The sequence below is a fragment of the Lithobates pipiens genome, unplaced genomic scaffold (assembly GCF_037356315.1).
Source record: "Lithobates pipiens isolate NorthernLeopardFrog02 unplaced genomic scaffold, aLitPip1_a1.2 Scaffold_18, whole genome shotgun sequence".
In the NCBI taxonomy this organism is placed as follows: Eukaryota; Metazoa; Chordata; class Amphibia; order Anura; family Ranidae; genus Lithobates; species Lithobates pipiens.
Window position 1 is genome coordinate 405815874 of NW_027507758.1, and position 15971 is coordinate 405831844.

General features: G+C 42.1%; 1 protein-coding gene across 1 annotated transcript; it reads right to left on the reverse strand.

Moving 5' to 3' along the window:
- Window positions 1-1034: 1034 nt before the first annotated feature.
- Window positions 1035-11704, reverse strand: ZNF639 (zinc finger protein 639). The gene is made up of 5 exons (XM_077487931.1): window positions 11518-11704; window positions 6546-6615; window positions 6131-6226; window positions 4891-4998; window positions 1035-2955 (listed from the first exon to the last, which is right to left on the reverse strand). The coding sequence occupies exons 3-5, from the start codon at window positions 6213-6215 to the stop codon at window positions 1853-1855; spliced, it is 1296 nt and encodes a 431-aa protein (XP_077344057.1). The 5' UTR covers window positions 6216-6226; window positions 6546-6615; window positions 11518-11704; the 3' UTR covers window positions 1035-1852.
- Window positions 11705-15971: the final 4267 nt, after the last annotated feature.

Genomic DNA, 15971 nt, shown 5'->3' on the forward strand with positions numbered 1-15971 from the left:
AACAGGTGAATGATTGGACCAGTTCTTTCACTAGAGCTTTGGAGAAAAGAATGATGTGTAAGGTGCAGCATCTTAAAGTACCGAGATTTCAGTTTACCGTAAAATCAGATAATATAAGATATTTTGCCATTGGGTTTTTCAGAGAATAACGACACCAAAAGGACAATTTATAAAGCAATAGTATAGGCTTAGACCATCTTTAATGCTGGGGCCACTCGAGCATTATCGCTAAAGTGCCGTTCTTCGGCTGCTAGAGGGAGTTTTTAACCCCAGCCAGCAGCCACTGAAGGGTTTATGAGCGCCTGTTTTATGAATGAATTGTAAACTGCAGACACAGGGTGAAGTAAACACAGGTGGGTCATACAGAGAAGGAATAGTGATACCTGCTCTTTGTTATGCTTCATCACCTGCCTTAGGCCCCATTCACACTTGTGTGACTCCAAAGTCGTGTGATTTACAATGCAGCTTTGCATTGCAACATTGGCTGATGACAACTATCGCTTTGATGACCTTAAGATGCAATTTTCATGAGTTTACAATACATTGCAGTTTATGGCACTCAAGTCACAACAAAGTAGTGCAAGACCCTTTTTTAAGTCACATAGATTTGAATGGCTTTCATTTAAATACATGGGCTTGCAACTTTGTATCCAAAGTTGTCCATCAAGAAGAAGATATAGGATACTCAAAAAACCCACTAATTGTTTAAAGTATAATTTGTTTTTGTTCCCCTAGGGCTGTATTGTCCATAACCCTACCAGGTAAAGCATTTTAGAATTTTTATGTGAAATGTTTACTTTGTTTTAAATATTTTATACTTTGTAAATATAACAAACAGATATGTGGTCATGTGTTAGGAGTATATATGCAAGGCTGTGAGAAATGTGTTTGTTGTCATTGTATACATACAACATCAATTAAAAAGTAGTATCTATGACAAGTCGCACAAGTGTGAATGGAGTCTTAATTTCAGTTTATGAAATGATAATGTAATAGAGTTGACAATAAAACCACCAGGTGATTTTATGGAACAGTAAGTTATAAAGAAAATACATTTATTGTTGAAAATCAAAAACAAGGAGGCGTGTTTTAAGTGCAGGACAACCACAATCCAGACTTCTTTTTTTTTTAATTCGTACTACAGTTTATAGCAAGCTTTTCTATTTTTTGTGGGTTTTTTTCTGGCACAACAATATCCAATAACATCCTGCTTCATTTGGGGGGAAAAAAACAAACCAAGATTTCAAATTACTACATAAAGCACATTAATTAACCGGACATATTCTTGAGCACATAAGCCTCACATGGTGCAATCGCACTTACAATCACTTGCGCAACACACATTTACAAATTGAAATTCATTAAACCAACAGAGCAGTCCCACTTTAATGTATACATGCAGAAAAAAGATGAAGATCCTGCTTCAAGTCATCGTCAATAGACTCTATGCCAAGTGTACCATACACCAAGCCAGCACATCATAAACGCACAAATACACAAGTAGAATGTTAAAAAAAAAAAAAAAATATTTAAACAGGCGATTATAAAAAGAAACCTTTTGATATAATCTGATAAATATCTCCATCAAGCATGCATGTGATTTATGTTTAATGCTTTCACTAGAAGGAGTTATACATCTACTGCATTTGAAATAGGAGTGTTTAACATTTGCACAAATGACATTCCTGGGAATTGTATATTCTGTTATTCTTAAGTCTTTAGCTCCCATTGCGCATCTTATCCGTTTCTGGCAATATGATCTGAAAAACAAAGAAGCAGCTAGGATGCCTGTGTTTTGCTCTCAACCCAAACTCCGAGTATTGTTTTTGCTTCTTTCTCTGGACAATGCGCTCTAACTTGTTTTCTCGTGTGTTTGGTTATGGGTTTTAAGTTCTTCTTCAGATCCATACCTCAAAAGGCAGTTTGTACACTTATGGGGCAGATCTGCAGAATGCCGAAAATCTAAGTGAGTTTTAAGGTCCTCTAGCTGACCTGTCGAGTATTCGCAATATTGGCACAGGTAAACACCTTCTGATGAATGCAAGTTTAAATGCTCACTGTACTCTAACATGCCCGAAAAGCCCTTCCCACAGTCATCACAGACATGTGGGTAAAAACGAGTGTGTTCTATTGCTACATGCCTATTCACATTAGTGTGGAGCCTGCTACTGAAGCCACACACCTGGCAAACAAAGAAGTTTTTACATTTATCAAAGCTGATCTTGTTTAAGAGACTGAATTCTCCCCGTGTTCCATTGTTATAGGCATCGCTTATCTCAATAAGACGGCAGGTGTGTTCGTTCACTACGTGACTGTGCAAATCTTCTGGATCGTTGGTCTCATGCTCACAGAACTGGCATAAGTACTGTTCATCACAACTATGCTCCTGAAAGTGCAAGTACAGTTCGCTACTCGTGCAAAATTGCAAATCGCATTGTTCGCACCAGTAAAGAAAGTCATTAAAATGGGCATCTGTCACATGCTGACTGAGGCTCTCATAGGAATTGGTCTTGTAATCACAATGCTTACAACTCAGTTGCTCCTCTTCATGTTCCTTTTCGTGTTCCATGAGCAAGTCTTCACTAGAATAGCTCTGTTTACATACTTTGCAAATGTGAGACTCTGTGCACTTATGCTTTAAGATCATATGCTGTTTTAGATCAGAAAAGTATTTGCTGTTGTAGTCACACTGGTCACAACGGAATAGGCCAGCGCTGTTGGCCCTGAGCAGTGGCCATTTTTGTGGTGTTGTCAGGTTAGAGGAGGGACTGGTTTCTGGACTTTCCTGTATTTGTAATGGGATGTCCTTTATTTCTTCTTCTGTTACAGGTGAAGGAACACACTCAGGCTCTTCAGTATGGACTTCCACTACTGCATCTTCATGGATTGGTTGAGGAATTATTGTTGGAGACTCACAATTCTCCCTACTGTCTCCATTGGTACTAGGCTGTTCTTCTGCAGAGCAAACACAACATGTTATTTAACAAACCCATGCAGCTACGGGTATTGCATATTTACATAGTAGGTGAGGTAAAAAAAAAAGACAAAAGTCCAACCTATGTGTGAGATTATATGTCAGTATTACATTGTATACCCCTGTATGTTGCGGTCGTTCAGGTGCTTATCTAATAGCTTTTTGAAACTATCGATGCACCCTGCTGAGACCACCACCTGTGGAAGGGAATTTCACATCCTTGCCGCTCTTACAGTAAAGAACCCTCTACGTAGTTTAAGGTTAGATCTATTTTCTTCTAATTTTAATGAGTGGCCATGTGTCTTGTTAAACTCCCTTCCACAAAAAAGTTTTATCCCTATTGTGGGGTCACCAGTACGGTATTTTTAAATTGAAATCATATCCCCTCTCAAGCATTTCACCGCCAGAGAGAATAAGTTCAGTGCTTGCAACCTTTCCTCATAACTAATATCCTCCAGACCCTTTATTAGCTTTGTTGCCCTTCTTTGCACTTTGTATTAGAGCTTACCACATCACTTGTGTTTTTACTAGAAAAAGCTACGGATCTCTGCAAGATCATATCAATAGCTCTTCTTCTTATTTGTCCTAACTGGGTGTTAGTAAAAACTTGCACAGGTGTACCATGCAAGACTGTAAAGAGTTGACCACTAATGAGTAATGCAACATTAGTGCTAGAACTACTACAACGAGAGCCTGATCTAAGGGAAGATGTCTAAAAAAAGGGACTATGACATTTTTTAAATATATTGTTTTTATTGGGTTCTCATATTACCAGGCTGTAGCAATTTTTCTTTAAAAATACAATAGCCGGAAAAATAAACCATAAAACATATTTTGTATCACTTTACTGCTAACATTTTTAGACTAATGCCAAAGATTGTTGAATTATAGGTCCAATTTTGTTTTTACATGTTCACCAAGTTTCAATGTACACAAGGATAGCATTTGGTATATCTTGTATATGCATATATAAAACCAGCTGACCTAAAAACTGAAGGCTAGACCCAGGTGCTGCTGGGTAAACAGCGAGAACCACACTAATGTCTAACTGTTACTTAGAAGCAGCCATATTCTGTCCAGTGAAAGGGTCTCCAACACATAAAACAAAGATGCCAAAGTACCCCCACCCCTTGACCACCACGCTGACATGAATGGAGCTTGCACCATCACACTTACAGTGGTTGAGCTGGTTTAGTGGTGAGAAATTACAGACCTAAGATTAGATTGATCAATCTGGGAACTAATATGGCTTATAATTCATCACAAATGAAAACATTTATTCTGTCATTTGTCTTTTACAAATGCACAAAAATGAATGTTTCTGGAGCAAGACTTTTTTTTAACCCACTTCCATACTGGGCCTATTGTGGCACTTCTCTCCTACATGTAAAAATAATTTTCTTTGCTAAAAAATTACTCAGAACCCCCAAACATTATATATGGATTTTTTAGCAGACACCCTAGGGAATAAAAAGACGGTCATTGCAACTTTTTATCTTGCACGGTATTTGCGCAATAATGTTTCAAACGCCTATTTTTGGGGGGAAAAAAAAAAACTGTTTCATGAATTAAAAAACAACAAAACAGTAAAGTTAACCCATTTTTCTTGTATAATGTGAAAGATGGGGGTAAATTTGTAGTAAAGCCCCGCTCACTTTAGCACTGTTTACAGGGGAGCTTTTCGGATGTTTCCATAGAAGGGGTTACAATCTCCTGCGTTATGGCGTTTCCGAATCGCTGCCCATTTATTCATATGGGTAGGACGTTTTGGGAATGTTCCCCACCCACCCTAAATATCCTGCTTGCAGGACTTTTCGGAATGTCCTACAAGCACACCGCTCGAGTGTGAAAAGTCACACTCGAATGAATGGGAGGTGGTTTTAAAAAAATAAAAAATACCAACAACATTCACTTACCCTCAGGTTCTGGAACTTTAGGGTCAGCTTGTATTATAGAACACACACTGTAGCAGTGATCAAAATATATTCCATTGTTTTCCACAGTTTTGACCGGAACAACAACATCTGAAGAAGAGTATTAAAAAGGGTCATTGCCAACTCACCCAAAACACACACAGTCTGCCATTTCTTGGAAACTGTTAGAAATCGCACAAGTGTTTTTTTTAAATTTCTTATAGCTAACCATAAACACCATACCTCCGATACAAAATAACTCCCTTCAGTTTAACCAAAGAGAATGTTGAATATTGACAGGCATTTTCTATAGCAATACTGGCTGCAGGGTATGCTAAAGATAAAGGCTTTCCATATGGCCAGCAAGTCTACATCTAGGGCTTGTTATTTTGGGTTGCTTTTAGAATGAGGCTGTGGGAAGAGTGGCACACAGGTTGGTGTTTCAAAGGATACCTTGGGCTCTTTCACAGCTTTACAAATGCAGTAAGGCCTGGTTCACACTGATACGACAATCGCACTGACTTTGGAACACTTGTCACAATCAGAAATCGTTCCTGCATTACTTTTGGTCTAACTTACTTTGACTTCTGTTAAAGAAGTTGCATGCAAGTCGTGCCAAGGTCTGACTTTGAAGTCACAGGCAGTGTGAACCCAGGCTAATGCATATTTTTTGACATCTAGTTTTATTTATAAAATAAGTTTAAAAAAAAGATATGTTCCAATGTGGAGATGCAAGAAAAAAAAAACACCTATATGTATGTATTTTTGTGTGTTTCTAATGTATTTTTAGTGGCCCAATTAATATGCTTTGATGGGGGGGGGGGGGGGGGGGGACAAAAAACACTCTCCCAACAAAAGGCACCAAGCTGTAGTGCATGCATGTGCCCTAGCCATGGTATCATGAATTTGATTTCTACTTTAATTCCTTGAGGTCATGGTCATACAGGAGTTGGAGTCAGAATTGCATCCTTGAAGGTACCTGTTCCCCCCCCCAAAAAGTGCTAAATGTGGTGGCAGACGGTGCAAACTAGCAGAGCTTCCCTTTTGGGTGGAGCTCTTATTTAACCAAAACACCATCATTGTATTGCCACTTTAAACACCTCTATAGATTCAGTAGATGTAAAGTGCAGCTAAAAATACCAAATTCTGCTTTGACACCCCCCTCCCCAACTGCCTCCTCATTACTGCAATTAGAGATTTAGTTGACCAACCAAAGCATGGTAAACGCTTGTAAATACATTACCTGCTGATGCATTTGCATTTGTCTGTACTGCATATCGGGATGGAAAAGAAGTCTTTCTTTTCCGTTTCTTAGGATGTTCATTCATATCTCTGAAATCTGAAAACAGATACAAATATCATACCTACATCACCATGGTTGTATTTAAACAGGGAATAAAATGTAGACCAACAAATAACAATGTGAAACAACTATGGGCCTTAATTGTTTCATTCTGCACCGTCTCAGAGCAACATAATTTAAAGCTGCCCATAAACACGAGCTAAAGAATGAACGTCTGTGCCACCCAATGGCTACAGGGAAAAAAGACACTACCAAAGACAACTCCTCTATGATATGGTATTTAACGAAAGGCACTAAACATAACTGCAAAGCTGCATCTAAAAGCAGAATGTGTACGAGTACACATATGACTTACAGTTTGTGCCTACTCATACAGATGAATTCCTTGCGAAGTCCTAATCAGATATGCCGGATCAGCATCAAATCTAAAAGTATTAAAGACATCACAATAAATTACTGTCACAAGAATATCAGGTTTATCACAGTTTGATATTTTTTTTTTTTTTTACAGCAGAAACACTAAAAGCCCGATGTACCATGCTTTTACTAAGAAATAGGATTACTACTCCTAAGTGAAAAGTCTGAAGTGCTGCCAATAATTTGCTAGGGTTTACATTCAGTATGAAGAAATGGAACCATGCAGGGCTGCATTCTGTGAACAAGTTCAGTAAAAAACAAAACAAAAAAACAAATAAAAAAATTAAAAAAACATCGTAGACTGTCAGGAACGGGGCCGGTTAAAAGGAGTTCGTAGCGATTTCATGATCTGTCCATTTTTAAACGTAGAGATTTTAATTTAGATCAGACCTTTTTCCTTCTCTGTAAGATCTGGCAACAATCTGCAATCACACATTGCAACAGATTTTACGTTCCTGCACTTCAGAGCAGACAAAACATTTGCATACACACCATACTTTGGTTATACAGCCTTCCTTAGATTTACCAATAGCCGTGTAGAGGAAAAACTCACAAAGCGGAGCTCCACCCAAAATGGGAAATTCTGATTTAAGTACTCCTCCCCTGCCACATTTGCTAGTGGTTTGCTAGGTTTTATAGTTCTCCTCTCCCCCTCTGCAGTCTTCTGGGTCACATCAAAGGTCCCAGAAAACTGTCGGACCATTCGGTAGGCTGTAGCTAGCAAGTTCTAAAAATCAGTTACTTATCAGTGCCTGAGGTTTAGTGTTGTCTTCCCACAGCCAGTTCTTACTGCTGTGTGACCCCTGGTTCTGCCATCTTGGATATGGTAGCTGGTTCTGGTTGTGGCTTCCTGAGGAACCACAGATTGCTCCTCATTGTGCATGCAAAAGATTGTGTGGTGCATTGTGAATGGCCCTGCAGCCTCCTGGGACATGCGACGTGGTCTATGGAAGTGGGCAGGGCATAAGACATCATCCTCGCCTAGGTGAGGATTGCGGAAGTGGGAGCTGGTACTGATGAAATTGGTTCTCACTCCCCCCCACAAAAAAAAAAAAACTAACCCCGCTTACAGGCTTGGGTGAGGGGAGGTGGAAGCCAACCATCGAAACTTCACTTTATGTGTTAAGTACCGCTTTAACTACTGCTGAGTTTATTTAGTGTGTAAATCCTTTACCACTCTAATTATTTTATTATATATGCCACTGTCCTCTCCTCTCATTGCCAGTGTCCTCCTGGCCGGGCGGCCGCTAGAACTATGTCCCGGTTCTTGCGATAGGCGGCACACTGATAATGACGGTCTGGAAGGCAGGACATTGTTACAGAGACTGCCTGGTGAATCAATCTAACTCCATGACACAGTGAGATCGCACTACCAGGCACTGGTAGGCTGCATCTCATAGGCTCTGACGAGGCTGAATGGGCACTGGCGAGACTGCATCTCATAGTTACCAATAGGCTGCTTCTGATGGGCTCTGGTGTGGCTGCATTCATCTCGTGCACCAAGCCCGCAGTCTGACCATCTCGTGCACCACGCCCGCATATTGATATAATACTATTAGCAGTGGGTTTAAGAGAGATTGTAGACATACTACAGGATATGGTCAGAGATTGCATTTTTCTTGAGCTTTTCTAGCACTAAAAGATGCCAATAATGGCCAACAATAAATTCTTATTACATTTTAATTGATATTTATTAAAAAGTCAAATTTAATACCATTGGAAAAATATATAAATATTTTTTGGTACCAAAATTTCTATTCACTGGCCACTTTATTCTGTACACCTTGCTAGTACCGAGCTGGACCCCCTTTTGCCTTCAGATCTGCCTTAAAGGGATTGTAAAGTGAATTTTTTTTTTTTTTTTTTTTAAATAACAAACATGTTATACTTACCTCCACTGTGCAGCTCGTTTTGCACAGAGTGGCACCGAACCTGCTCTTCTGGGGTCCCTCGGTGGCTGTCTCGGCTTCCTCCCGCAGATGCTTCTCACGTTCATGCGAGCTCCCTCACATGGTGAGAAGCACCTGCGTGCGCGCTCCCGTGATACAGCCGGTGGCTATATCGCTGTATCACATGGCCCCGCCCCCCGGCGCTCCGCGTCAGTGGATGTGATTGACAGCAGAGCGAGCCAATGGCTGCGCTGCTTGCCATCCATCCACTTCAGCCAATCAGCGGCCAGGCTGAACGGTGAAAAGGACGGCGGGGGCGAGCGCGGGATTTTCGAGGGGTCAGGTAAGTAAAACGGGGGAGGGGGGGCTGGAGGCGCAGACAGCATCAGATGTTTTTTCACCTTAATGCGTAGAATGCATTAAGGTGAAAAAACATTTACCTTTACAACCCCTTTAATTCTTTGTGGCATAGATTTAACAAGGTGTTGGAAATATTTTGGTCCATATTGACATGATTGCATCACGCAGTTGCTGCAGATTTGTTGGCTGCACATCCATAAGGCCAATCTCCCATTCCACCACATCCCAAAGGTGCTCTATTGGATTGAGATCTGGTGACTGTGGAGGCCATTGGAGTTGAGTGACCTCATTGTCATGTTTAAGAAACCAGTGGCGAGATGATTTGAGCTTTGCGACATGGTGCATTATCCTACTGGATATATTGCTCAAAGCCCTTCAAGTTATCAGCATCATACTTTAGGTGAGAAATACATACCTTCTGCTAATTAAGCTACATTCATGCCCCACTATCTACTACTACAGAAAAATTATTTAATATTTGTATTCTTACTAATTATGTCCAGTGATATCCATCATCCCCAGATTCATCATGATCCGGGGTAAGCTCCCAGTTGCTTTTTGGCCCTAGTGGCCACTAGGGGCATTTGCTCCTGGGTTGGACTGTGTTTTTCCTCTGCTCAGGTTGGTTCTAGTCGGTAATAGTCTCCAGAATGTTTTTTTAGACCTATTTATGCAGTTTGATGACTAGCACAGATACCCAATACATACTGGAAGTTATAAGTGTTAAAATGAAATTTATCTTTGTGATTTCTAGAAATTTTGTACTGTATATTGATTACATCACTTTGCTACAAGTGCAATAATGTATACCGTAGTCTGACACACCCCTGAAGAAAGTAATATTTAAAACATATCAGGTGCTGCTACATATCATGGTTGACCTATTATGTGATATATGACGTGGGGATCATATTTTTTTGGGGCTATTCGATCTGTAACCACAAAAATGTTTTTATACATTGTAATCAATAAAACATATGTTTTTATTACTATATAAAAAAAATAAAAAATCCAGTGGCTACCTTTATAGTGGCATGTATATTTAGGGATGATGGTAATGCCCATATTTACACTGAATACCTCATTGTTAACATAAATTATCCTGCTGGAAGTAGCCATCAGAAGTCTGACTGTAGTCATAAAGGGATGGGCATGGTCAGCAACAATACTCACAAAAACAGGTAGGTTGTGGCCAGGGTTTACAAGGTGATCATTTACAGTCACTTTAAAGAGGAAGAAAAAACTCCCCTTGTTTGTACCTACAGCTAAGACTATAAGGCAGGGGTCTCAAACTGGTGGCCCTCCAGCTGTTGCAAAACTACAAGTCTCATGAGGCATTGCAAAGCTGACAGTTACAAGCATGACTCCCAAAGGCAGAGGCATGATGGGACTTGTAGTTTTGCAGCAGCTGGAGGGCCGCCTGTTTGAGACCCCTGCTATAAGGCTTACCTATAGGTACCGTAAATATCTAATAAACTTGCACCGTTTGAGATATTTACTGTATACAATATGCATGCCCTCTCTTCAGGACTCTGAGCTGCCACCTCCCGTACAGGAGTGATGTTGTTGCGGCTCCAATCACAGCGCCAGAGCCCGTGAAACCAGAACACCCGGGAAGATGGGGCTTCGTTCTAAGGTGAGCATTTCATAATCAGCTAGTATGCGATGAATACTAGCTTATTATGCCTTTGTTTTTGTTTTGTTTTATAACTGAAGAGAATACAATCTTGCTTTTAGATATACATCAAGGATTCATTCACACCAGACACAACAGGATAGACTGGCAGCTGGATCAGCCTCTCGGAAAGCCACTTAGAGCCTGACCCAGTCACTCCCGCCCCTCCAGCCCAGCGACTGACCACCACCACTCTACTCACCGAAGACTAACTCAGTGATCAGCAGTGTTTGATCGCTCAGTTCTTGGTGGTAGAGACAGTGGGGGACCGACTGCTGCATCCACCTAGGTGAGTATACATTTTTTCTTATATATATTTTATTTTTAATTCCCAAACTTCTCTTTTAAAACAGGTAGTAAGGAGGAGATGCATCACCTTCTAAAGGACTTCCTACACCTCTATATAAAAAAGAGAGGCAGCACAATCTGCAGCAAGTGTAAACTTTGCCTCACTGGGGATGAGGGTGCACAAGGCTCTCTGGATTCTGGATGGACAGCACCTTCCTTTTCTAGGATGAGGGGAGATCTATACAGATCCTCCAATAATCAGCTTCCTAGGAGCTGATGATCTAACACTGGCCACACACATTACACTCTATATGTTAGATCATCAGCTCCCAGGATGCTGATTATTGGGGGGTCTGTATAGGAGATATCCCCTCATCCTAGAAAAGGAAGGTACTGTGTCCATCCACAATGACCTCTACATACACTCATATGAATGGAGCCCTCCTCTGACCTTCATCACCAGAGAGGGCGGCAAGCCACATACCCTGGAGGTCTACACACCCCTTCTAGGCTTCAGCTAACGTCATACTGGGACTTGTAGTCCTCCAGCAACTACAAGCTAAAAAGACTGTCTGCCTCACCCGCACCTCCTACCGGTGAGCCGAAGGTCCTCCTCCCGGCCCAGCATGAATAAGAGAATCCCACAGGCGTTGCCGACCCGCACCCCCTGTTCCAGGTATGTACAGGGGACCACTTACCGCCCCAACCTCACATCAACTTGCCCCAGGACACGCAACCAGACGCTACGACAATACCCCACTCCGACCTCGGTCTCCTCACGTCCGCCTGGCCGGAAAGTCACGCAATATGGAGCTCATTCCTTCCCGAGGCCCGAGAGCAGCGAGTAACCGCATGAGAACAGAACGGCTCCGGTAAGATAGGAAGTGGGGAACGCGACAGCGACGCTGTGTGGTCGCCGGGTGGTACTACAGATTCTGGGAGGAGGGCTTAGAGACCGCAGGGATTCCATGGGAGCTTGGGTTTGAAAATCATCTGATTTTTACATGACTCATCTGCAGAATATACCCTGTCTATTCTTAGAACTATGCATTCTTTGCAATTTTTTATTAACTCGTGTAGCAGCCATAACCCTTTGTAGGGCGGCCTTGACTTGGGCTTACTGGTTACCTCTGCCTGGCTTGTTCTTCCACGTCTAGGGGTTCCCAGGGTTGATACCCAACAACTTGAACACTGGCACCAATAATGTCCTTTTGAAAGGTTTTATTTTGCAGTGATAACATCCAATAACACAGTCTCTTATAGGAACAGAGGACACGGGTGAAGAACTCAGGCACCTTGAACTGCAGATATAACAACGTCTCTAATTCCACCCAGAGAGTAGCCACTCGCAGCGGGGCACTTCAAGGCTTAACAGATCTCTAGCCAGAGATCGTGACAGTCAGCACGTTGACTCAAAACTGGAAACAATCCTATGAACGTACACGAGTTGTAATCAAGAGTGAACAGGAACCTTTTTACTCAGTACCTGAAACGTTCTCGGTCTCCTTAATAGTACTGGAAAAAGCGTGGATTCGTCAATGTCCTTCCCAACTCAGTAACCAGGCACTTCTCAGGATGCCACTTGTCGGCCTTCCTCCGAAGAGTCCTACTCCGGTCACCTTCACGAGCTGTGGTGCCCCTCCTAGCCGAGAGCACACCCGGACACCTTGAATTCTCCCTCAGTTACTGCACCTCGGACCAGACGGTTCCGAGACTCGGGAACAGACGGATCCCTACCCCAGATCAGACGGGTCAATTGGGGGTAACTAACAGAAACATGTTGCGGGATGTCGAACACCCCGTGACCGGGACCCCTCGCGGGGCTACCCTGGTCCTCTCCCTAGACACGTGACCCCCAGCATCTTAAGTACCCCGTCCCAGACTCCTCAGCGAGGCCCGGCACACCCACTGATTGGTTCCGAGAAAGCTGATACCCAAAACGTCCAACCAGACCTGATTCTGGCTTGTCATGTGTACCTCACTGTTCATATGACCAGACAGAACTTCTAACATTCTAACATAGTCCAGCCAAACTGATGTCAAGGTCAACCTATATAATTAACCCTCAGAACCCCTACTGTTCTGAGGCAAAAACTACATTTACACCTGTATGACACTTTGTCCAAAATGTCATCTGCTACACTATTATTGTATGTCAAAATAAAAATGTGTTAAAATAATACTTCTTTCTCCTGTTTTTCATTCTTTGTTGCAACTCATTGCTGCTGATCCTCTGCTACCCCTTCCTGTTTATATGCAGGTGTTTTGTCAGATTTGGCGAGCTGTCAGATTTTGTAACGGAAGTGACGTTTCGTCGCCACAATCTTGCTATACCCCAGACCCGTCTACAGTAAGGATACAGTGTTCCGTCAGATTAGGCGACCCATCAGAATGCATACCTCCCAACTTTTTGAGATGGGAATGAGGGATACCTATCAGCTAAAGTATGCAGGCATAGAACACACGCCCCCTTAATGGAGAATTTTATATATATAAAAAAAAAAAACAAGATTGGTTAAACTCACAAGTGCTTTTTTTACCACTATTCCTTTATATTGGCTTTTGGAATTTACAAATGCAGCAATTTATTATTATTATTATTATTATTATTATTCAGGATTTATATAGCGCCAACAGTTTGTGCAGCGCTTTACAACATGAGGGCAGACAGTACACTTACAATACAAATCAATACAAGACTGACTAGAGGGCCCTGCTCTTTAGAGCTTACAATCTAGAAGGGAAGGTCAAGTTGAAATGAAAGGTAATAACTGTGGAGGATGAGCTGATGGAGAAAATGAAGATACAGTTGTTAGGTGTGGGTAGGATAGGCTCCTCTGAAGAGAAGGGTTTTCAGGGATCGCCTAAAAGCTAATAAAGTAGGAGATAGGCAGACAGATTTGGGTAGGGCATTCCATAGGATTGGAGAGGTTTTGGAAAAGTATTAGATTTAGAAATCAGATGAAAGGTTTATCACTGGGAAAAAACATTTTGATAGATAAAAAGTGCAGTTTTTATACCTCTATATGGATCAGACCAAAATGAGGGACGAATGAGGAGGAATGAGGGACAGAGGGACATTGCTCCAAATCAGGGACAGTTGGGAGCTATGAGAATGTGTGACGTTTCATCACCACCATCTTGTTACACCTCATACCCATCCACAGTAAGGATACAGTGAGAAGGGGGCAAGCAGAAATCTTGTTACACCCACTGTAGTTTTTAATTTTACATTTATAACAGTAAGGGCCGGTTCACACAGCGAGGCGCGGCGAGGCGTCTCCGACTTGCCTCGCCGCGACCTGCGGGGATCTCAGCGGCGACTTGCAGAGGACTTCTGTATAGAAGTCAATGCAAGTCGCCCCCGAAGTCGCCCAGAAGTAGTACAGGAACCTTTTTTCTGAGTCGGAGCGACTCGAGTCGCTCCTCTCAGAACGGTTCCATAGTACTGAACGGGGGCGACTTGCGGGAGCGAGGCGAGGCGAGCCGTGTCGCCTCGCCTCGCATCGCTGTGTGAACCGGCCCTAAAGTGAGTTTATACAGTGAAATACAGTACTCAGAACTGTGTCTGAATGTTTAGATGTTGAATTTTAAATGCAGCGATCTTCTGGCCGATTAGCAAACCCGTGAGATCAGCAGGCTTGCCACTGCTTTTAAAAGTTCTACGTACTGTATTTCACTATATAAACTCAGTTTACTGTTAAAAAATAAGTGTAAAATGCAAAACTCCAGTGGGTGTAAAAAGATACCGCTTACTCCCTTCTCAGTGTATCCTAACTGTGGAGGAGTGTGGGGTGTAGCAAGATGGCAGCGACACACCGTCACTTCCATTATATATTCTGACAGGTCGCCTAATCTGACAGAACAGGAGCAAGCGGACATATTATAATATGCGGCTTATATAATGAAATACAGTATTTAAAAATCCATCTGACTGATTTGATGTTGAAGGTGGGTGAGCGAGCCTGCTGATCTCACAGGTTTGCTAATTTGAGAGAACACCGCTGTTTTGAAAAATCAACATCAAAACAGTGTGACGGATTTAAAAATAATGTCACTATATAAGCTGAGTTTACTGTTAAAAATAAGTGTGAAATGCATGACTCCGCTGGGTGTAACAAGATGCCTGCTTGCCGACTTCTGACTATCCTTACGGTGGATGAGTGCGGGGTGTCGCAAGATAGTGGCGTCAGAACATCCCTTCCGTTACAAAATCTGACGGGTCTCCTAACCTGATGAAACTCGCAGTGACAGTTAAATTTCTCTGCCAGTTTCTGATGGTGACAGTGGACCACACACTCCACTTTCATGGGAAAAAAGAGCAAATAAAGAGAAAATAATTTTGCATATACAACTGCGACTCAAGTCATATTGTAATTGAATGGTATTAAAAAAGTCCTTTTCAATCTGCAGCTTTGTCATTTTCTGTAAAGTGTAATGCAATATGGCTACCTGGATTGTTTTGTACACAGAATGTATACAGAACGCCCCCAGAAACATAATATCCTGGTGCCTCGCTGGCAGCATACATATGATAGTAGCCCCGCCTACTTCTTCCCATAGGACCAGTGCATAGCTATAAAAAGTTAATGCCCACACAACAGTCCATTTCCATTTTTTGTCCTCATGGAACTCACAGCCAGTGTGAAGAGAAGAAACCCTTACCTGCCACCTTTGGTGGTTTTACACTCAGGTTTGGCCTCTCTAAGTGCAGTCCCTGACTTTGGGATGCTAAATGCTCTGATAAGGCAGGGATCCCCCTTATGTGGATCTTTTGGGGTGAAAAATTGGGTACTAACTAGCCCCACATATAGCAGCGCAGCCAGAGCTTTGTTCCTCAGAAGAGCTGTCCATGTCTGGAGCCTGCCTCCCAGAAGTGAGTGGATCCACTGAACTGTGACACTGCATTTTCAAGATAAGTATGTTTTCTCATTTTGTGGAATTTATCTGTGAATGGACTCATGTGTTACATCTCCTCTTGGATGAGCTGCAGCTGCACCATGTTCCAGTATGCATTTTAGTGGCAATTGTGGAAGAGAAAGCTAAATTCTACATTCAAGAGAATAATGCATTATGGTGAAGTGGATAGAGCTCACATGGAGGTCATCTTTGGTTTGGGCAAAAACTACCCCAGTGGCCATCTTGGAGTGGG